The 24,892-nt window shown below is 42.7% G+C and overlaps 1 protein-coding gene across 2 annotated transcripts in view; it reads right to left on the bottom strand.

The window, feature by feature from the left end:
• Positions 1 to 24,892, bottom strand: part of ROBO3 (roundabout guidance receptor 3) — a 401,016-nt gene that overhangs the window by 16,889 nt on the left and 359,235 nt on the right. For both annotated transcript variants that reach the window (XM_073584881.1, XM_073584882.1), the window contains 14 exons: positions 18,979 to 19,150; positions 16,911 to 17,116; positions 12,743 to 12,824; positions 12,378 to 12,546; positions 9,126 to 9,292; positions 8,921 to 9,042; positions 6,573 to 6,789; positions 4,478 to 4,602; positions 3,903 to 4,074; positions 3,635 to 3,823; positions 3,509 to 3,532; positions 3,387 to 3,429; positions 1,114 to 1,262; positions 50 to 325 (listed from right to left, as the gene is read on the bottom strand). In XM_073584881.1, the coding sequence (XP_073440982.1) occupies positions 50 to 325; positions 1,114 to 1,262; positions 3,387 to 3,429; positions 3,509 to 3,532; positions 3,635 to 3,823; positions 3,903 to 4,074; positions 4,478 to 4,602; positions 6,573 to 6,789; positions 8,921 to 9,042; positions 9,126 to 9,292; positions 12,378 to 12,546; positions 12,743 to 12,824; positions 16,911 to 17,116; positions 18,979 to 19,150 (2,113 nt within the window). The remainder of the gene's footprint in view (positions 1 to 49; positions 326 to 1,113; positions 1,263 to 3,386; positions 3,430 to 3,508; positions 3,533 to 3,634; positions 3,824 to 3,902; positions 4,075 to 4,477; positions 4,603 to 6,572; positions 6,790 to 8,920; positions 9,043 to 9,125; positions 9,293 to 12,377; positions 12,547 to 12,742; positions 12,825 to 16,910; positions 17,117 to 18,978; positions 19,151 to 24,892) is intronic.

Below are 24,892 nucleotides of genomic sequence, written 5' to 3'. Positions count from 1 at the left end.
TATAGCCTAAATGTAACTCAGCATCTGAAAAAAAAACCCGTATAAATACCATTTTCTGCCTTGTTTCGCTCAGGCTGTGCATACAGGATTCCAGACGTCCCAGCTTGAACGTTCCAGGCATTGTCCTCAGATTCTGGAGAGTGCAAGTTCTGACCCCCGTAGGGTACTACAGGCGTGGTAGCGTAGGGAGTAGTGTGCGGCGAGTACACTCCATTAAATGTCCTCATGTCCTCACTGGTGGGGTCAATGGTGCTGTAGATTGGTCCATCTGAAACTCCAGTCCCAAATTTCTCAGTTTGTGCGATGTAGTTAGAGATTCCAGCATCTGCCCGAATCGGAAGAGGTTTAATATTTCTAAATCATTTCTTGTAATTACTCCATTTATCATTAATAATAGGAGACTATTCTGTGATCGCAGCATTGGGCTGTGTGAATAGTTCTCTAAATTAATACAAACAGAGCTGAAATGATATTTTCTCTGCATCATAACTGTTGTGTCCCACGAATGGGAACAACCTGTAATCTATATTCTCTGTCTTGAGATTTTTCCCTCCAATCAGCAAAATTCCCTGTTGTTGCTAGGTAGAATTAGACTGTGTGAAGATTGTCCCTATGTCCCTCCCGAAGTTGAGCTCTGTATGTTGCTCCTCCCTTCTTCTTCAGTTTAGCCTACAGCAGCCATTACTCAAGACGCATGTGTACTGCCCTGTACAGATAACTCCTTTTTACCTACTGTTCATTGTAACTAATACAAGATTTTGGAAGAAAACAGCATCACTTCTCTTGGTCTTTCTACAGTTGCAGTGGCGGTCGAGTTAAAACTATCTGCGGAAGCCTGGTGGTGCGAGTACGAGTTATACAATTATCTAAGAAGCTGATAATTAGAACGCTTGGGATTTGCAACCTTTTAATAATAATAACAAAGAACTACTATTGGAAAACTCATATCTTCTTTGCTCCAACACAAGTCATTATAATATGAATGTTTAGTAAAAACAAACTGTCGGACAGCAGAATTCAGTTGGTCATTGCAATAATTATTGCTGGCCAGCCATTTCAAGGTCATCAAGGTGAGAACAATGCAGGTACCGTAAGGGGGTCTACGCCGCTTACCGTTGTAGTATCTCTCTGAGGGGTTGTGGTTTCCAGGGCAGCAGTTCATTGCAGCCTCCTTAGGTTTGCCATTTCTCAGGAGATTGGTTGCAGGCCAGGAATCCGCCAGCCAGGGGTAATTAGATGCACTTGTTGCCAACATGCCAGGCCTAGAGACAACAGACAAATATTTAGGGAACCGCAATGGGATCTGAAATCACGCTTAGCCCAGTATATAATGAACTAAAACAGACAAATAAAGTAGAAGGGTAATAATATTTATAATAAGCGTATCTTCAATTTAAGACTGTGATACTCTGTCAGGTGGCCCATGGCGGTGGGATATTACATAACTGTTATGAACAGCCCTTTAAGGCCCGAGGTATATACAGTGGGGAAAAAAAGTATTTAGTCAGTCAGCAATAGTGCAAGTTCCACCACTTAAAAAGATGAGAGGCGTCTGTAATTTACATCATAGGTAGACCTCAACTATGGGAGACAAACTGAGAAAAAAAAATCCAGAAAATCACATTGTCTGTTTTTTTTCATTTTATTTGCATATTATGGTGGAAAATAAGTATTTGGTCAGAAACAAAATTTCATCTCAATACTTTGTGATATATCCTTTGTTGGCAATGACAGAGGTCAAACGTTTTCTGTAAGTCTTCACAAGGTTGCCACACACTGTTGTTGGTATGTTGGCCCATTCCTCCATGCAGATCTCCTCTAGAGCAGTGATGTTTTTGGCTTTTCGCTTGGCAACACGGACTTTCAACTCCCTCCAAAGGTTTTCTATAGGGTTGAGATCTGGAGACTGGCTAGGCCACTCCAGGACCTTGAAATGCTTCTTACGAAGCCACTCCTTCGTTGCCCTGGCGGTGTGCTTTGGATCATTGTCATGTTGAAAGACCCAGCCACGTTTCATCTTCAATGCCCTTGCTGATGGAAGGAGGTTTGCACTCAAAATCTCACGATACATGGCCCCATTCATTCTTTCATGTACCCGGATCAGTCGTCCTGGCCCCTTTGCAGTGAAACAGCCCCAAAGCATGATGTTTCCACCACCATGCTTTACAGTAGGTATGGTGTTTGATGGATGCAACTCAGTATTCTTTTTCCTCCAAACACGACAAGTTGTGTTTCTACCAAACAGTTCCAGTTTGGTTTCATCAGACCATAGGACATTCTCCCAAAACTCCTCTGGATCATCCAAATGCTCTCTAGCAAACTTCAGACGGGCCCGGACATGTACAGGCTTAAGCAGTGGGACACGTCTGGCACTGCAGGATCTGAGTCCATGGTGGCGTAGTGTGTTACTTATGGTAGGCCTTGTTACATTGGTCCCAGCTCTCTGCAGTTCATTCACTAGGTCCCCCCGCGTGGTTCTGGGATTTTTGCTCACCGTTCTTGTGATCATTCTGACCCCACGGGGTGGGATTTTGCGTGGAGCACCAGATCGAGGGAGATTATCAGTGGTCTTGTATGTCTTCCATTTTCTAATTATTGCTCCCACAGTTGATTTCTTCACTCCAAGCTGGTTGGCTATTGCAGATTCAGTCTTCCCAGCCTGGTGCAGGGCTACAATTTTGTTTCTGGTGTCCTTTGACAGCTCTTTGGTCTTCACCATAGTGGAGTTTGGAGTCAGACTGTTTGAGGGTGTGCACAGGTGTCTTTTTATACTGATAACAAGTTTAAACAGGTGCCATTACTACAGGTAATGAGTGGAGGAAAGAGGAGACTCTTAAAGAAGAAGTTACAGGTCTGTGAGAGTCAGAAATCTTGATTGCTTGTTTCTGACCAAATACTTATTTTCCACCATAATATGCAAATAAAATGAAAAAAAACAGACAATGTGATTTTCTGGATTTTTTTTTCTCAGTTTGTCTCCCATAGTTGAGGTCTACCTATGATGTAAATTACAGACGCCTCTCATCTTTTTAAGTGGTGGAACTTGCACTATTGCTGACTGACTAAATACTTTTTTTCCCCACTGTATATACACACACACATATATATATATATATATATATATATATATATATATATATATATATATATATACATATATATATATATATATATACACACATATATATATATATATATATATACACACATATATATATATATATATATATATATATAAATCATACATACGGTCACTCTGGAGAGTAATTGTTGAGCAATTTATGCTATTTACTATGCATCTTACTTGCTCTATTCATGTAAACCTGAGCTGTATGGCTGATATGTATGATGTATCATATATAATATGTTCATACATGATATCTCACCTGGCTGTTACATGACTGGAGCCCTCCGTGTGTGGAAAAGACACTGAAAAAACAAAAATAGCATAATACAAGATATATATCTATAAGGAGCATGAGAATGATTAGTGTAAGTGGATGGTTACCTGCTGGGGTGTAGGCAAAAGAAGCTGCAAGAGAAAGTGGAGGAATGAATTAGTGTTCTCTGATGTGGATGGGCAATGTCCACAGATAAACATGTAAATATGTATGACTATTTTGGGCTCACGTACCGGTATAATGGCTCATCTCTTTCCTTTTCTTCCTTCGGCAGTATATCCAGACACTAAAGCACATTAAGATTACCCAGCATGCTCCACCAATGCCTGCAATGAATGCTGGCTGCTTCACAACATCCGTGATCTGCTCGGTCAGACTGACGCTATCTCCAGTGTTAATGGAGACGTGATCGGAGGATGGTTCTGTTGTGAAACAAGAGAGAAGGGTATGACAAGCAACAACAAAAGGCTCAGAAGATTGTCTCACAGGAGGGATACATACTGATCTGGATGGTAATTGGCTGGCTCTTAACACCAAAGCCGGCACTGGTGGCTGCAGCAACTTCAACTCGGTAAAGAATCCCGGGGACCAGGCCCCGTATGAGCGTGCTGTGCAGCGTGCCGTCAACCGTCCGGTTCATGTGATAACGAGACTCGTTTCCTAAACACCAAATCTGTGAAAGAGAATGGACTTGTGTGTGAGACCCCAGGGGCAGGAAGTTCATGTGTGAGACCCCAGGGGCAGTGAGAAGTCTGTGTGTGAAACCCCGGGGGCAGGAAGAAGTCTGTGTGTGAGACCCGGGGGGTAGGAAGATAACTGCATGTTCAAGACAGGAGTAATGCAGCATTTGCTATGGTGGCAGTAACCTGGAGTCACACTATGCTGGCCATGGGGGCTTAAGATCTAAATCATATGTGTCACTGGATCCATCGGATTGTGGGGTGCCGTGCAGACAGTTTTCACCACAGTAGCATGCAGTAAGCAGCCACGTGGAGCTGGAGAGTCTGCCGGGTTATTTCATGTATGAAACAGTTCATGAGAATAACCGTCCCGCATCCACTCATCACTACACTCACCCGATAGTCCTGGATAATGCCGTTCTGATGCTCCACCGGGGGAGGCTCCCACGTAATACTGATATTCGTGCTGTTACTGGTGCCGACAGTCACAACAGCGACAGATTGTGGTGGAGCGCTGGGGACTGAGAATTACAGAAGTTATGGAAAGATGGGGAGATCACTGCAGAAAATAAGGATGGCGACCAAAAGTGCAAACACCCGTGTGTCCAGAGCCCCGACACCCCTAGATACCATATAAAAATCGAAATATAAGGAACATTGCGGTAAAAAGCTGTCAGCCATTGAGGTAAATTAGTATTTTACAAAGTATGAGCAACTACAATTTATTATACATGGTAATAACTCTGGAATACATTACAGTGTATGTTATTGTGATACATAGTGTATATTACCGTATATAGTATGATACATACAGTGTAGTGTATAACACCTTATATATTAGTACGATACGTAGTGTATAATACCGTATATTAGTGCAATAGCTAGTGTATATTACAGTATATAGTGAGATACAAAGTGTATATTACCGTATATATTAATGCAAAACGTAGTGTATATTACCTTGTATAATAGTGCGATATGTAGTGTATATTACCTTATATGTTAGTGTGATACATAGTGTGTATCACCATTAGTGTGATATGTAGTGTATATTACTGTATATTAATGTGATATATAGTGTATATTACTGTATATATTAGTGCGCTATGTAGTGTATATTACTTATATTAGTGTGATACATAGTGTATATTACCGTATATATTAGTGTGATATGTAGTGTATATTACTGCATATATTAGTGTGAAATGTAGTGTATATTACCATATGTTTATGTGATGTAATGTATATTACCGTATATATTAGTGTGATAAGTAGTATATATTACAGTATATATTAGTGTGATACGTAGTATATATTACAGTATATATTAGTGTGATACGTAGTATATATTACAGTATATATTAGTGTGATACATAGTGTATATTCCAGTATATATTAGTGTGATACGTAGTATATATTCCAGTATATATTAGTGTGATACGTAGTATATATTCCAGTATATATTAGTGTGATACGTAGTATATATTCCAGTATATATTAGTGTGATACGTAGTATATATTCCAGTATATATTAGTGTGATACGTAGTATATATTCCAGTATATATTAGTGTGATACGTAGTATATATTCCAGTATATATTAGTGTGATACGTAGTATATATTCCAGTATATATTAGTGTGATACGTAGTATATATTCCAGTATATATTAGTGTGATACGTAGTATATATTCCAGTATATATTAGTGTGATACGTAGTATATATTCCAGTATATATTAGTGTGATACGTAGTATATATTCCAGTATATATTAGTGTGATACGTAGTATATATTCCAGTATATATTAGTGTGATACGTAGTATATATTACAGTATATATTAGTGTGATACGTAGTATATATTACAGTATATATTAGTGTGATACGTAGTATATATTACAGTATATATTAGTGTGATACGTAGTATATATTACAGTATATATTAGTGTGATACGTAGTATATATTACAGTATATATTAGTGTGATACGTAGTATATATTACAGTATATATTAGTGTGATACGTAGTATATATTATAGTATATATTAGTGTGATACGTAGTATATATTACAGTATATATTAGTGTGATACGTAGTATATATTACCGTATATATTAGTGTGATACGTAGTATATATTACCGTACATATTAATATAAGTCCGGTAACTAAGCTCTAACACCCCATCATCCTGTTTTTGACGCTGCGCTTTGGGCTCCGTCTCCCACCCACGTTCTCTTGGCTGATTATCGCGCCGTCTCATCCTCCCGTGTCGCGGCCGCTCATCTGACGTTATGATTTAGGTTACGGTTTGTGCTTGAGATACTTTGCTTCCTTGGAGTGTGAGGTAATGACAAGATTGCTTTCTAACCCCCGGCCCCCCCCCCCCCCCTGTGTGCAGAGTACTGGCTTCTTCCCCTCCCCCGATACTAAGGCCGGGGTAGTAAGCTTCATCATCCTCCCAATTAGTGCAGCATTGCAGCATGTCCTGCTCTTACCTTCCTCGGGAGTGCGCACCAGCAAGATGTCGCTGTCCATGCCTTGGAACTCGTCAAAATAAGGGCGAATTTTTATTTCGTACTCTGTGCCTCTCTTCAGGTCCACCAGGATGGCAGTGCGTTCGGTTGGAGACTTCACATCTTGCACCACCCAAATGCTGGACTTGGACCTGTACATGACTCTGTAACCCTGGACGAACTGAGCCTGGCGGTCAACCTGCGAGCAGTGAGGACAATAATGTAAACATGTGTGTGAATATATGTGCGCATATACACATATTATACACATGAGCATGTGACATGCTATAGCCTTCAGCAGCTGTCAGTCCCCTTGGAGTGATCGGCAGCCGGACGGTCGCTGAGCTCTGCTGATTATCGCCCTCCAGAACGCCTTGATTGCAATGTGCATTTAACAAAATCTCTCAATACACAACAACTGACGTCTTTAATTCCCCTCCCACCATGATGTGTGGCAGGACGCAGCTGCTCGCTATCTTGCAGCCGGGGCAACATTAGGCGTTTGCTTAGGGTCCCCATTCTCCCAGGGGCCCCCAGCCAGTGATGTGCCGCTAACAGTCAGGGGGTCTCGGTGCCAGAGCCGACTTGGGGGCCCCCTTGGCATCTCATATTCAACTGTATCGGCATCTTAGATGCCGATACGGTTGAAAGCAACGATGAGGGACCATGGCCGGGTTAAGACAAAGTGGGGCCCTGTGTAAAAGTTTAACGTGGGGCCCCAAATGCTCAAGTATTGTACCATCGTACAAACATCTTGGTTGTATTCACATGCACTGAGTTCAGACCGTTAAACAAGTGTAATCGACTATATTGAAGTTGTTCAACGCTTGTTTCCCGGCCTCTTTGCACCGGCTGAGGAAGAATGATGGGGACAGAACGACCACCAATAGATCAGTCTGTCCCCATACATACAGTATCAGGTTATCAGCAGCATATCTCCAGTTTTATCCAGGCGATGTGCTGCCGAGAAGAATGATTTTTGTTCCGGCATAAACAATCCAATCACTCGATAAATAGGCAACATTTTGCTTGTTTACTATAATACACACCATAGTCCTCCGCATAGCATAATGCCCTCCACATAGTATAATGCACCCCATAGTCATCCACATAATATAATGCACTCCCCATAGTCCTCCACATAGTTTAATACACCGCATAGTGCTCCACATAGTATAATGCATCCCATAGTCCTCCACATAGCATAATGCACCCCACAGTCCTGCACATAGCATAATGCACCCCACAGTCCTGCACATAGTATAATGCATCCCATAGTCCTCCACGTAGTTTAATGCACCCCATAGTCCTCCACACAGTAAAATGCATCCCATAGTCCTCCACACAGTATAATGCACCCCATAGTCCTCTACATAGCATAATGCACCCCATAGCCCTCCACATAGTACAATGCACCCTATAGTCCGCCACATTGTTTAATGCACCCCATAGTCCTCCACATAGTATAATGCAGCCCCCCCATAGTCCATAGGGAGCGTCACCGGTGTAAAGAGGTTACGAAACAAGGAACGACTTGAATATTGTCCATCAGGCTCGTTGAACGGCCTGAACCCAGCACAGGTAAATACAATATTTCTGTGTGATGGTGCAATATGTGAGCATTTGGGGCCCCTCTTTAACCCTTTTGCCCAGGGCCCCACTTTGTCTAAGCCCGTCCCTGCTTACAGCGCTGTGCTGACCATGATCAGATGTAGAGATATTTTATCACCCAGAATTTCCTTGCGCCTTGTCAACATTTACTACAAAGTGCTGTAATTAATGGCCACAGTAATGACTCACATCCAAAATAGACGAGGCGGACATTGGAGGAGGTGCGCTGGACGTTTTTGGTATTGGTTGCCAGGGACGACAAGTAGTAATGGCGGCCTCCAAGCATCTTATTAAAATGCCACTTCCTGGAGATACCGCATCTGGTGCGGCTAATGGGTCATTGTGGAGGAGATTGGGCAATCAATGCCATTCTCCTCATCCGTGACGGCGTGAGAGGCCATGGCGGATGTCATGTGACTGCGCCGGTGCATAATACACCATAGAAACAGACAGAGAATCATCGGAGCACAGAATTGAGGCATCAGTCTTCCTCAGTGAGCAGCATGCACAGAGAGCTGTAGTTTTACATTTGCACAAAGTGACACAAGTGTAGTACAAGCAGCAACAAAAGTGTGCACGGCCCCATGCACCAGAGCCACCTCTCACACAGTTCACACTGGGGGTCACTTTCGTGACTGTCGCCACAAACATACGAGATGCATTGTCCACATCAACCGAGATGTGAGAAAAATGGCAGCCATTAAATGAAACTGACTTACCGTCCATGTGACCTGCACCGTGGAGGAGGTGAGGATGATCGGCTTCTGGAGCTGAACCACGACCTCCCCGAGCTCACGCTGTACCTGGCGATGGTCGACACCTTGACGTGTGGGACTGATGTCTGCAAAATATAGCAACATAGTGAAAGACCGTATAGGAGAAATAAAGAGGTGAAATAAAAAATAATACAGACACCTGACTCACCCTGTGTGCGCACAGGCTCCGATATTGGACTTGGATCGCTGAGGCCGTAAGAATTCATTGCTCGGATGATGAACAGGTAAATGGTGTTTGGGTTCAGACCGATAACCGTGTGTTTCTCCATCCTGACATTATCCGCTACCGTCTGCCAGGTACTGCCCGCTGACTGACTGCATCGGGGTAAACGAGAAATCATTAATGTAGGAAAGGACAAAAATCATTGAATTATCGCTATAATATGCCAACGTAGAGGCAGTACTATAGCAGTTATATTCTTGTACATAGGGGCAGTATTATAGCAGTTATATTGTTGTACATAGGGTGCAGTATTATAATAGTTATATTCTCGTACATATGAGTAGTATTATAGGAGTTATATTCTTGTACATAGGGGGCAGTATTATAGTAGTTATATTCTTCTACATAGGGGACAGTATTATAGTAGTTATACTCTTGTACATAAGGAGCAGTATTATAGTAGTTATATTCTTGTATATAGGTGGCGCTGTTATAGTAGTTATATTCTAGTACATAGGGAGCAGTATTATATTAGTTACTTTCTTGCACATAGGAGCAGTATTATAGTAGTTATATTCTTGCGCATAGGGGCAGTATAATAGTAGTTATATTCTTTTACATTGGGGGCAGTATTATAGTAGTGATATTCTAGTACACAGGGGCAGTATTATAGTATTTATATTCTTGCACATAGGGAGCAGGATTATAGTATTTATATTCTTGTACACAGGAGCAGTTTTATAATATTTATATTCTTGTACACAGGAGCAGTTTTATAATATTTATATTCTTGTACATAGGAGCAGTATTATAGAGGTTATATTCTTGTACATAGGAGCAGTATTATAGTATTTATACTCTTGTACATAGGGAGCAGTATTATAGTAGTTATATTCTTGTATATAGGTGGCACTGTTATAGTAGTTATATTCTAGTACATAGGGAGCAGTATTATAGTAGTTATATTCTTGTACATAGGAGCAGTATTATAGTAGTTAAATTCTTGCACATGGGGCAGTATTATAGTAGTTATATTCTTTTACATTGGGGCAGTATTATAGTAGTTATATTCTTGTACACAGGGGCAGTATTATAGTAGTTATATTCTAGTACATAGGGAGCAGTATTATAGTATTTATATTCTTGTACACAGGAGCAGTATTATAGTAGTTATATTCTTGTATCAGTATTATAGTAGTTATATTCTTGTATATAGGTGGCACTGTTATAGTAGTTATATTCTAGTACATAGGGAGCAGTATTATAGTAGCTATATTCTTGTACATAGGAGCAGTATTATAGTAGTTATATTCTTGTACATAGGGACAGCATTATAGCAGTTATATTCTTGTACATAGGGGCAGTATTATAGTAGTTATATTCTTTTACATTGGGGGCAGTATTATAGTAGTTATATTCTTGTACATAGGAGCAGTACTATAGTATACAAAAAAGTTTAGTGTCTGCTCACCTCCACCTGGAGCGCATGGATCCTGTTGTGCGGCAAGTTTTCAGAACTTAGAAAAAATAAGTCCAGCACTGTAAGTCCATAAAATCCATTTTCTTTTATTCCATCACTTCCAGATTTTAATGTTCTGGACTATGACGTAATTGCTTTTATACTATTGGAAGTGATGGAATAAAAGAAAATAGATTTTATGGACTTACAGCGCTGGACTTATTTTTTTCTCAGTACTATAGTAGTTATATTCTTGTACATAGGAGTAGTATTATAGTATTTATATCCTTGTATATAGAAGGCAGTATTATAGTAGTTACATTCTTGTACATAGAGGGCAGTATTATAGTAGTTACATTCTTGTACATAGAGGGCAGTATTATAGTATTCATATCCTTGTATATAGAAGGCAGTATTATAGTAGTTATATTCCTGTACATAGGGGGCAGTATTATAATAGCAGTTATATTCTTGTACATAGGAGAATATAGTAGTTACGGTATATTCTTGTATATAGGAGGCAGTATTATAGTAGTTATATTCTGGTACATTTTACTATACATTATAGCTTTTCAGTGCCATGGTAGTGAATAGGTCTGAAGACCAGTGGTGAGTAGATAGAACCACCTGCCCATTATTACCATGTACACCTAAGGTCTTGATTAATTGGTGTAAGACAGTAATATAATTTGTGACAGTCCACCCCGGCAGCACAAGAGAAGAAACTGGATGTAAATGTTGTAGGGCATTGGATGTTGTGCAACAAAGTGTGATTTATGACCCGACTTTACTGAACATTACTACTTTCTTCATTACACATTGTAGGTGGGGGGCACTGCATTACCTTCTCACATTAGCCGCCAATCCTTCGGGGCTGCACACCACCCTCCTGATTTATGGCAGAATTTCGCTTTCTCTGTGTTTGGAGAATTTTTCATTGCTGACTAAACCGTTCACAACCTGCATTCTCCATAAATCTCCGGACAGAACAAAGTGGATGTGTCAGACGCCCCGGAGTGTGGCCGCAGCGCCCACTTATTGCTTCCTAAGAAAATGTTTGCAAACCACTGACCCAAAACTCGGGCAGAACGTCCACAGTCCCCGCTATCACCTCATGTTTTACTGCATTGACATTACGACTATAAAATAGTGAAAACTCCCAACGTGGAAATGAAAGGAAAACAGGAAGGTTTAGAAATAAATGTTTGATGGCTTCCACACAAAGTGCTGACCGCAGAGCTGTAGAGACGTACATCTGTGCGGCTGCAGACACCTGGACCTGAGGGCTGAGGCCATGACAGAGTGCAACTATCATTTTGTGAGAGTTTTTATACATTATAGATGCCACACAGAATAACTGATCGCTGGTGTGAGTCCAGGTCCAGAGACCCCTACTGATCTGTCAAATCACTGTGTCTGGGCTCAATATAAAGAGCATGGGTCTCGTCCTTCACTGATCGGGAGGTCCTAGCATAACCATACAAATGATACCCGTTTTATGGAAATCCACTGTCCCAGCAAAGAGAAATCAAGCAGTGAGAATACATTCACACGCCTCAATGCACTTCCAGGATAATTTGCATGTGGCTTGGAAGCTTGATTTCTCAGCGCTGGCAGATGGGATCACTACAAGACGGATCCATCTTTGGCCTTCTAGTGCTAGGACCTATCCCACCATCCCATCAGTTTCCGTAGTAAAGTCGTCCTTTACATGTTCCACAATTCACTAATCACAATAATGCAGCGATATACTGAGAATACTCATCGGGTTCCTTTACCTGAAGGCCTCAATGATGTAGGATGACACTTGCGTGCTCCCGGACTGAGGATGTGGCTGCCATGTCAGAGTCACGCTGTTTTTACTGACGTCAGTGACCAGAGGTTTGGACGGGGACCCGGGCACCAGGCTCGGCTCCGCTAGCTGCACGTGTACCGGAGAACCTTTTTCTTCAAAGACATAATATAAGTGGACAATGATTAAAATACAAGGTAGCAGCTTGCGATCTTATTCCTGAGGCCACTGACTGAATCCCAGAGATCCGGCTGCAGGGCTGGGGCTTCATCCAGGATTGTGGCTCTGGATAAGGTGATTTCATACAGGGTCCTGTAAGCTTTGGACCACCCGTGTGGCACTCCTCATTACCTTGCACCTCCAGGTATCCGCTCCATGTTGTTTCTCCAGTGGAACTTGTGGCGACACAGATGTAAGCACCAGAATCCGTCACCTGAAATGTAACAAGGATGAAGAAGTATGAAAGCGCGATGTGAATATCATCGGGAGGTAAGAAGTGCAGGATCATAAGCACTTGTTATGGGAACTTTACGTGTTGCTCCCCGTGTTTTATTACAGGCTAATTTCACTCCCCACCTGCCCGCTGTGATTTTTCCTTACGGTCCTGGGTAATGACTGAAGGGCAAAATAAAACCAGAGAGATCAGATAAAGCATCTGGAAGTGACCTGTCATGCCCAGTCCTCCGATGCAGACTTCTGCTCCAACAAGCATCAGCTCCCAGCCCTTGCCGGAGCCCACGCTCAATGCCTTCAGATGCGCTTATCAAGTGCGAGGACATAAAGTACAACTACATACAAGCCGCCTGTGCTGCAGCGACACCGCCATGGTGAAGTCCTGCTCTGGACGCCTTCTCCTCTTTCATGAGTCATTGCAGGCTGATGAACCCGGCCTCCTGCGGGACCATTAACTCATAGCAGTCCTCCAGTCCACCTGACAAGTCTCATTTTTTTCCCCGGGCGGAGAGAAGCAGCCGCGCCGATGTGATGCTATTAGCTGCACAGGGGACACAGGAGTTGCATTAACCTACTGACTCCAACACAACGAAGGAACAAAAATAACGCTGAGGATTTCACTCCTCGCTGAATCCGCACATCAATTTTTAAGCAAATATTTAGCGTGCACGCCATGTTTTCTAAGTTATTCATGAGTAACCTCCATTTTACCCTGCAGAATGAATCCGGGGAGCTGCGGCCTAATCTACGACTTGTGCATTGTGCCTTCCATCGCACCAGTCTTTAATACATGCCAACGCCTTTTCTTGCTTGTTATGACACGTGCTTTTCTTTTTGCTGCTGCTTTACAATTTACTTTTTCCTTGTGTAGGAAAAAAAAAAAAATTTGCATCCATTTGTGTAATGTGTGGTTTGGGGGATCAGCAGGCGATGATTACGTCTCCTCCGGGAGGATGCAGGTCTGGTTTATCCCTGTTTGATGCTCCGTCCCTGGATGCCGCCGTCCCCGCTCTGTGGCAGGTGCTTTCTATATTTACGAGACCTGAGCGATGATTTCCTGACCTGTTCGCAGTAGGAGCGCGAGTTACTCGCAGCAGCTCAGTCCTGACACACAGCTCGGGGTATAATGAAACGCCCCGACGAAGCCGCAGAAAACATGAAAGACGGAGGAATTCCCATCGCTGCGTGGAAAAGGCAAAGTTCACACTGGAGATACTTTCAGGAACGATTCATCTTTTTATTTTCCAGTAGAACAAAATCTATCATTTACCAATTTAATTTTTAGCCCATAGGAAATAAAAAAAACAACAAAAAAAATAAAACTAAGAAATGTGGGGAGGGGGTGTCGGTGTGTAATAAAATATTAGTCAATGAAAAAATAATGAACGGATTGAGATAGTTAATTGTAATTCACAACCATTTGTCCTTTTGGTAGCAGAAAACTGCTATTCATAGCGACTTACTGCCAAGCTGCAAATCTGAGCAAGCAGAGCTGGAGTGTAAAGCATGGTGAGGAAATGTTATAAAATAACACAAGAAGGGACCCCCATCGCACTAGTGGAGGCTGATTTGGTGGTACTCTCCAGGATAGGTAGTGATTGGTCTTGTACTTTGATCAGCTAATAGCTTAGCTACGGCTTGTGATTGGCTGCAGCGGTCAGGGAACTGGAACGGGACATGATCAGTTGTGACTTTGTAACGATGCCATTGCTTCCCATTCTGGTAGCGACCCCCTGAGCATCCGGCGCCGCAGCGATGACTCGGTGGCATATAACTATTATTTTATAATGTTCCCTGCATATTGATAAATGCAGCTATAACATAACAGATTGGTAGCAGATTCCTCTGCCTCTGACGGCGGCCATGTCTCCTCTCTGGATCCCCATGATACAACATGAGAGAACTAGTGGCCACCTCCTCCCATCATGGAGTCACTGATGTGGGGTGAGGCCTGGGATTAGTACGGACGACTGCACCTGTGTGCTGGCAGGACAGGGGGCCGATCAGGTGCACATACCTGTCCCAGAAACAAGAAGAAAAACAAATATTCCTTGTCCCTGCTGCCCCCACATAAAAGGGCCGGGCCACCGGCTACACGCAGCGCCATCAACACTAAAGCATCTCCCATATTTGAACAAGCATCAAACGTCTCAGACTTGACAGGAGCTTTGTCAATCCGGGGCCACGAGGTTGGGGGAAATGTGCAGATCTGAAGAAGATGAAGATTGTAGGAAGTTCACACGAGAAGAGAGCAAATTACCATGAAATGGCTCAGAAACACACACGGAAGGAAGAAAAAAGAGATAGAAGAGCGATGGATGAACAGAGGTGAGAGATATGGAGGAGAAGACACCCGAGAGTGAAAGCCCATTTATACCAGCGGATAACTGGGAACGAGCCTAGAAAACCTGATAATCCTGTAGTGTGAATAGCCGGCGAGCAAGTCAGACGCTCATTCATAGGGTGCGATGAGGATTATGCAGGCGGAAAAAGAACTGCTCTTGGCAGCACATCATTCAGTGTAACCAGTATGTGCTTCCGAGAACATAAAGTTGTATGCACACAGTATGATCGTACAGAGATCTGCGGGCGGCCGCGCTAAACAGCTTGTCTATATGTTATCACTTAGCGGTCCTAGATCGGAAGGTGGAGATGCAGCAATAGGAAGAGAGAAAAGAGGGAGTGATGGAGAGACCGTAAGAGAGGGAGAAAGAGAAAGATAACCTCCTTCTCATCTATCCATCCATTTATCCATCCCTCCTCTATCCGTCCATCCATTTATCACTTATCCATCCGTCCGTCTCTCCTGTCGTCCGACAGATCAGACAGACAGATATTAATGACTACACCTCTATCTCACTGTAACAATATTTCCCGTTCTATGATATTACTGGATTTGCACTTGGTGTTTTTCTTCGTTCGCTGTCGTCTTCTCTGCTTGTAAAATATTAAACACTTTCTCATCAGATCAGGAACAGCTACAGTAAAATCATTTGCGAGTCCAGTATTAAAAATGTATGTACCGTGTCTGCCGCAGCAACATGCCGGGGCAATCAGAGTTCAGAGACTGACAGCTGGCAGTGGCCCCCACAAACACGGCCCCCCAGTATATAAAGAACAAGCAAACACTAAGGAGCCACATTCCACGGCCCCACAGCCAGCGCCGCTCCATCACCACGATTCCCCCGTATGCAGGAATGAGCCTCCAATACACAGAACCGGCTGCGTAACCAGTCACACAATTACACCAGACCGTCCATTTCTTTAATATTTCAACATCTCTTCTTGCTGTCAGTGACGGGTTCATTTTCCCAACAGGTGCAGATTAAATATAAGCGAGTGAACAAGCATGTCCTAATCAACGTTTAGTATCAAGAAATTACCAAAAAGAGATTACAACATGCCAGTTTTGAGACAGAAAAAGGTAAAAATAAAATCTGTCGCATCTCGAATTTGTAGAAAAACAATCCCATCATTATTATTTTTTAAAAAACAGGGCGAGGCTTACTTGGAGAGGTGGAGCTAACCAAGAGGGGTGGGACCAACCGCCCAGAAACAGATTCCTATAGTTTACACCAAGCGGCTTGTGGCGCTCAGACAGCCGAAAAATGTTTATTAAGATGGGGGCGGCTGTAAGACATTAGGGGCATCTTACAGTAAACGTCTGTTTAAGACTCACATCGAGGAGCCAGACTTAGTAAATTTCTACCAAAGTAAAGAATATGGCGGTCCGTCACCAACACCGGTATAGCAACTATGTATAGAAGCGATGCTGTAACCATGACTACGGGGCGGATGAGCTCAATTCAGATACTATGTAACAACTCCCACATCCTATAACATTTCAGGCCTGATAAGCCTTAGAGGGGTTGTCCGGTGACACTCATTTCGGCGCGGGAGGTGAGCGGCTTTGATAACATAACTGAAGATGCGCACCATCAGCAGATATGGCGCCTGCATCAATTGATGAGCAGTGTCTGACAACTATTACAAGCACAAAATCCTGAAGGAAAAGGATGAGATGCTGGATTATTAGGTTGTGGACTAGAGGAGACATCAGACTGACCTGTAGATGGCTGATCTGTAATGTGCCGTTATCCAGCACGCTGATCCTGGGGTCGCTGCCCCCAAGTCTCTGCCCGTCTTTCAGCCAATGTGTGCTGGGTAGGGGGTTCCCAGTCACATGACACTGCATCTGAATAGCCGAGTCCGCAGCCAAGGTTTGGTTGGAGGGTCCTCGGCGGATTATTGGTGGAACTCGATCCGTTGTTGCTGAAAACATAGAAAACGTCATTAGTACTGGGAAGCAACACTGGTAGAATAAAGGCAGCCATATTGGAAGTCACCCAGCTTTCTCAGACCCTGGATATCCCACTAACGCATTTATATCTCCTGTTACTATACTGCAGGGTGTCAGGCCCTGAATGAGCTGCAATGGTATCATGTACATGTAAGGGAAACTTCCCCTATGTATATGTTGCTATACGGGGTGACGAGCTGTGTACGAACTGTATAGGGGACACAGTAGCCGTCACCCAGATTTTCCAAATAGCGACGTCTGCAGAAAAGCTTTATACAGGGCAAAACATTGATTGCTGGCTCTCCCTGATTAATATCCGTTCACTCAGTGAAATAAACACCGAGGGGACGTTGCGATCAATGATTAATCAACGATCTGTTATACGACAAGCGACGTCTTCAGGATTCTCCATTAATGGTGTTGGTTTAACAAACTGTCCGTGAAGCTCCCCTGATCTACAGCCGGGGAGGAGAACGCATCCATCAGCACTTTCTTCGCCACCTAATGAAATAGTCTTCCATGGGCAATAATTAATTAATTACTTTCTGAGACTTATCGGCAATCGAGGGAAACAAGCGGAAACATTCTCATTATATCCCATCTGGAAATGAAATTCTATCATCTACTTCCTAGAAATAACAATGCGTGATCGGGGTGCGGTGGCAAAGTGAAGAGCGATGGGGGGTGGGTGGCAAAGTGAAGAGCGACAGGGGGTGGCAAAGTGAAGAGCGACCGGGGTGCGGCAGCAAAGTGAAGAGCAACCGGGGCGGCAAAGTGACTAGTGATTGGAGTGCGATGGTGATATGAAGAGTGATCGGGGTGCGGCGGCGAAATGAAGAGTGATTGGGTTGCAGCGATGAAGTCAATATGTAAAGAGTGATCGTGGTGCAGCGGCCCATTTTCTGCATTGGTCAGCGGGCTCTTCGTTTTACATACGGACCAAACACAATAGGGACACGTACACATGACTCTTTGATCAGTATATTGCTTGTGTACTAGGCGTTTCTTGAATCTATGGGGACCGTTCACATTATACACTGATATATAAAATATCCATTTATTTAAATGGATGTAGATAGGATGCGGATGAGCCTGGGTCGCAGAACGCTTCACAGGGTGAACCCTCCATAGCCGTCCTGAGCTGCGTACAGTCTGAGAAGCGACAACAATGACCAGTAAATATCCTGTCTGGCTGGTAAATGACACCACATCTGAGGGCGCCCATCGCCAATTCTGCCTCCGGGCTGCAATTGTTTTGTGCTCATCACCCACCATCCAGTAATACAACCCGCCTCGGCGCCACTCCAGATCCATATATCTGAGCGTCTGTCGCCCGGAGAGCTATTCTGATGCTAGTGGAATAGTCTTATTGAGTGGACATGAAGCGAGGACGACTCAAATTGCTGCGCTGACAGAAAACACAGACAACCTGAGCTTTGTTACACCGGACGCACATTATAGATGAGGCTTACACCGGCGTGTAGACAGGTTACACAGATCAGGCTGGACATTCCATCCGAAGGTGGCCAGAAGCTAAACGTATCCGTTACATCGCAGCATCTCGGGTCTAACCGTACAGCGACAACCTCCGACGGAGGGGAACAAAATATCCCCCAACAAGCGACTATAGGAAGCAGGGCTGCGATTCACTTGGAAATGACTTTGGAGTCATTATCCTGATTTAATGGACTTGTGGACCCTCGCAACTAATGCAGCTGGAGGGGACACCATAACATGTAACACTACTGATGAACGTCCTCGCTACTATCACCCCTGTACAAAACCTCCAGAGATGTCCTGCTCTGACAACAGGTCACGTTATCTCACATCTTACCGTCCTCCACTTCCAGGAGAGCCTTGGCCAAGATGCTCCCGGCCACGCTGATGGCCTGGCACATGTAGTACCCCGAGTCTCCCGTCTGGACGTCTATTATGGTGAGTTCTCCGCTGGGGGAGACAGAGAAGCGTCCTACGGTCTGCGGGGGCTGGCTGGGGAAGAGCAGGATCTGGAAGACAAGTGGAGACATTTATGTGCAATGTAGAAGGAGCCTCCATATTGGATGTACATGAGGTCGGCAGACGAGTAAGGGGCCACACAGCCAGACCCCGCGACATCAGCCATGACTTATGTATCTGGAGCAGCTTTATCTAATGACCCATCTATTATTTATAGCAACTTAATCTACAGTTTGTGCTTCTTCCCTCGGGTCTTGTAAAAGCTGCTGCTGGGGAAGAAACATTTTACTTTATATTTGTTACAGTCTCTATTATGGAATGAGGTTTTCTGGGGGCCATTAATAAGGGGGCAGACATTTCCCCCCACCTACACAGACAGATTGTGCTTTTCTAAATCACTAATATAGTTTAAAAAAAGGCTCCAGTCCATTAAGGCCAAACTTCCTCTAGAATTGTCTATCGCTAGATTATTTATTACCCACAATGCCATTTGTTGCGAGAAGCCTCCGGCCGTCTATGCAGCTGTTATAGTGTTTGCCATTACTACCTCTCGTGGCCGGCGTTCCACAGTCTGACTGCTCTAACTGTAAAGAACCCTTTCCTATTTAGCTGATGGAATCCCCTTTCTTCCCCCGTAATGATTCCGCCTGGTCCTTAGAATGGTCCGTGGAAGGAATAAGTCATGTGCCGTCCTTCTTATTGACCACACATATATTTAATGGATACCAGAGCCTGGGAAACGTCATCTACTAATGCCTACATGTGAGCAGCCTCCATTATGGTCCGCGGACGATCTGTGGAGAGCCGGCACAGGCATGACGCGGCCAGAAATTGAATGCAGTTTTTGTGTAAAAACAAACCACATCACAACTGCGCCCTCTTCTCACCTGGCGCTTGTTCACATGGTGCATTTTTTGCTGCAATTTAAAATAAAAAAAAAAAAAGAATTTGTTCCAAAAATAAAAATGCTCCACAACTGCACCACGTGAACGCAGCCGACCCCTATTGTTTTCCCATATAGCAGGAGATACAGACTTTCGCAATACTCCCTGTGATTTCACACTGGATTATCTGTCGTTACATGGGACTGCAGGAAATATTTTATACGGTAGTTGGTTTTTCTGGACTATTGGCTGATTTTCAGGACTCTCTGCTCATATAATTCTCCTTTCCCATGTAGCCTACACCACAAGCAATTAAGGAAATTCATAGTCTGGAAATATTCCTCATTAATAAGATTGTGGCTTCCAGGAGTCTAGGACTAATTAGCCAGAAACTTCACCGACTCGTTAAAGCTTCTCGGGTCTCGGTACACGATGCAATAAATTTATTGGTCGTTACAATCATTTCTACATTTCTAGAGGGTTAGGCGCCAGCACAACCCAAATAAGAAAATCCCTTTAAGTGCCCATTCCTGTAATTTCCCTTATAATTGCGGGTTGCAGTAAGGCTATGTGCACACGTATGAGAAAATTTCTGCATAAAAACAGGACTCCTTCCCAGAAAACGCGCGGATTTTTGCCGCGATTTTTTCAGCGCGTCCCCAGACACATAGAAAATAGCCAGAAATGTGGAATTTACCGTGAAATTAATGAGCATGCTGCGTTTTTTACCGCAAAGCGTTTTTTTTTGCGGTAAAAAATGCATCAATATGCACAAAAAGTGCAAAATGCATTAAAATGAATGGGAAGCTTCTTTTAAGCGTTTTTTGAGCAATCCGCGGGAAAACAGCAAAAAAAAAAGCTGTGTGTGAACACAGCCTAAATCGGTCCCTGGGGACCGAGGCCTCACCACACATTACTCGGACCCCTTGGGTCCATCACCAGGGCAGATGGGTGCCGCCAGGACTTCTCCTCCTGGATACACAAGGTTGTCTCTTCCCAAGCTGTTTATTTAAAGGGACCTCAGGGTAAAGGCGCATTCCTCAGGGTCCTGGACCCCTCTCCCCCAGACTCTTCCCCTGTTTATGTGTCTCTCAGTCTGTTTATTTATTCTGGTAATGGACCTATTAATGGCAAACATCATTACTCCTCAGGGGGATGGGACACGTCAGCGAGGTATCTGGTGGGCAATGAGGAGAGTCGTTATCCATTTCTTATAATCTCTATTGTGAGGTTTTTAACATTTCCATCCTTCGTTAAAGATAAAAAAAAATCCCTTTAACCCAGCATCCGGTAATTCATAGAGTCTAATAATCCGGAATCTTTAATAATCCAGGATTTACAGGAATCCCTTCATAGAATCGAAAACATTTCAAACAAAATTCAGAAACCAAAATTGTCCACATCCTCTAATCTGGCATTTGGTAATCCAGAACCTCTTCTAATCTGAGAATTGAAGGATAATCTGGGATTTCAAGAGCTGAAACCAATGTCGCTCATAACGACAGGTGATAGCGGCAGGTTTAGGATTCGGTTCCTGGACATTCTCAAGCTTTTCTACCATTAAATTTTACCTCCTGTGAGCGTCCAATAATCTTCAACATTTCAAAATCTGGAGTCACTTAAGAATTATAGAAACTATTAAAAAAATATTCAGGATTGAGAGTCCTCAGTAGTTGATACCTATCAATAGCTAACTGAAAAGATGGTAATACATTGCAAGCTTTCGAGACTACTCAGGTCTCTTCATCAGGCTAGACTAATACAAAATCTGAAGTCACATATTTATGCACAATACAGCCTAGAAAAAATGCAATAGATAAGACAAGTGACGTGAAGCAGAACTATCAATATGGGAGAGGGAGAAACATAAATATAGACATTGGGCCAGTTCATAGATAAGGAGTCTGGATGTTTTATGGTCCTCTGATTGGGGTCTAGTTCTGTGTTGTGTTGCCCCGCAAGGTTTTAAAAGGAAATTCCTTAATTGATTTAAAAAGACATAAATCCATGCGACACATTCATTCCAGCACTGAGAGTGTCAAAGCTCGTCATAAATTTGTACTCCCAAACTCGTCTCTCTCTCTGAGAATTGAAGTTACCTTTCAATACCAGTAATTTCATATCCACATTGCTGTGATCAGGGATACAGAAATGTTTTGCCATTAATAGAAACTATTAATAATTGCGCAAATCTTCCCTGAAAAACGTACTTGAAACATTCCGAGGATTTTTGAGAAACTGATAAATCTTGTCTGCCGTCCACATCAATGTTATCAGTGCGGTTACAATGTCACGAGACGGTAAACTGGCCCAATGATGTGACCTGCGGGGTAAAGGCTCCAGCTCCTACATGACCTCTGCGGAGTAAAGACTCCACCGGTCACATTTTCTCTGTAAACACTTCAGTATAGTCACTTCTTGGGTGGTTAATCTCTGACCTGACCAACAAGCAACCTCCTCCAGTGACACCACATTAAGGGGTCCCCGGGCTACAGGCGCAGAAGGATAAGGGCCAGGCACTCCAAACCCCAATCCTGCTGTTTCCACGAGAGATAAGATGCCACAGAGGAGTCTGGAGGAGGAGGACAGAGGAATCTAGAGGAGGAAGAGGACAGAGGAGTCTGGAGGAGGAGGACAGAGGAGTCTGGACAAGGAGGATGTCCTGAGGGTGTGTTGCAGTCCGTTCAGCAGACATCACACCTCAGTGTCACAGATGCTGACAACTGTCAGCCACATTAATCACCAGAATTATAGTAAATACCATAAGCATTATATGGTCATGCATCAATACCAAACATAATAGCCTACAAAGAGTTGCATCACCAAAATGATTGAGAACATAAATATTAACCTTTATTTAATTATAAAAACATGATATGGGGAATAAAGAGGAAATGTATCCACACTAAATGTAAAACAATAAATACATCAATGTTGAGAGGTATAATATTTATCCGTGAATGTTTAGTATATCATGTATCAAACCTATTAACAAATAAACGAGATAAATAGTGAAGCAGTAAATTCGACATCTCCCACTCGCACACCAACTCTTCACCTCGCCCCCTATCTGTCGGGGTCCCGCAAGGTTCAGTCCTAGGGCCCCATCTCTTCTCCAGTTACACCTTCGGCCTCGGAGAGCTCATTGAATCTCATGGCTTTCAGTATCACCTCTATGCTGATGACACACAGATCTACCTCTCTGGACAAGATATCGCCTCCTTACTAACCAGAATCCCACAATGTCTCTCTGCTATTTCATCCTTCTCCGCTAGATTTCTAAAACTTAATATGGACAAAACAGAATTCATCATCTTTCCCCCATCTCCATCCCCCAACAGAACTATCCATTAAAGTAAATGGCTGCTCACTCTCCCCAGTCCCACAAGCTCACCGCCTCGGGGTAATCCTTGACACTGATCTCTCTTTCAAAACACATATCCAAGCCCTTTCCACTTCCTGCCGACTTCAACTCAAAAATATTTCCCGGATCCGTACATTCCTCAACCAAAAATCTGCAAGCTCCTGCTCTTAGGCCTCCCCTCTAACACTCTCGCACCCCTCCAACCTATCCTAAACTCTGCTGCCTGACTAATCCACCTCCCCCCCCCCCCCCCCCCCCCGCTATTCCCCGGCCTCTCCTCCTCTCCTGTCAATCCAACCACTGGATCCCTATTACCCAGAGACTCCAGTTCAAAACCCTAACCATGATAAGTATAGCGTGGCACTACCGCAGGGTGCACAAGTAGGTTACCCATACCCAAATGAATAGCAAATAGTAACTTGGCACTCAACTTGAATGATCCTTTATGAAAGAAAATATTATTATGTACAGTCTCAAAAACGTTTCGGCCCACAACAGGCCTTCGTCGGTCTGCCGACTGATGTCACAGTATGGTGACTAAATGCAGGTCCAAAACGTCGTATATATTGATTCCTGCTGTCAAGGTTGGTGCAGGTGTGCACTCACTTGATACTGTTTGCGTATGGGCTGGTAAACTAGCCAGACTCAATATATATATTGATTTTGGTGCGGTATCTAACTCCTTGGATTCAAATTAGGATGATGCACATTGTGAGATGCTTGGCCATAAAAAACAGGCGTTTGATATGAAAAACTAAGCTATCTCTATATCTTACTCTATCTCTATATCTATCTGTTATCTCTATATTATCTATCTTTATCTATCTCTATTATCTATATCTATCTCTCTATCTATTTATCGATCTCTGTATCTATCTCTCTCTATATCTATCTCTCTCTCTACCGCTCTCTCTATCTCTATCTATCTTTATATCTATATCTATCTATCTCTATATCTATCTATTATCTCTATATCTCTCTCTATATCTCTCTCTATATCTCTCTCTATATCTCTCTCTCTATAGCTATCTATATATTATCTCTATATCTAATCTATCTATATATTATCTCTATATCTATCTATCTCTATATCCATATCTATCTATCTCTATATCTATCTAACACTATATCTCTGTATCTATCTCTATATCTCATTATCTATCTATCTCTCTCTCTTTATCTATCTATCTATTGATCTATCCATCTATCTCTATCTATCTCTATATCTCTCTCTATATCTGTCTATCTTTCTAACTCTATATCTATCTATCTATCTCTATATCTATTATCTCTATATCTATCTATCTATTTCTATATATATCTCTATATCTATTTTTATTTATAGCCATCTATCTATATATATTTATCTCTATATCTATCTATATATGTCTATATTATTATTATTATTATTATTATTATTATTATATCTGTATATCTCTATCTATTATCTATCTCTATCTATTATGTATCTCTATCTATATATCTATCTCTATATCTTTCTATCTATAGCTATCTATCTCTATATCTATCTATCTATTATCTAT

The sequence above is a fragment of the Dendrobates tinctorius genome, unplaced genomic scaffold (genome assembly GCF_039654945.1).
Source record: "Dendrobates tinctorius isolate UK_male_01 unplaced genomic scaffold, ASM3965494v1 ptg000086l, whole genome shotgun sequence".
Lineage (NCBI taxonomy): Eukaryota > Metazoa > Chordata > Amphibia > Anura > Dendrobatidae > Dendrobates > Dendrobates tinctorius.
The sequence above is the reverse complement of the archived record's forward strand: the minus strand, read 5'-3'. Positions and strand labels throughout refer to the sequence as shown.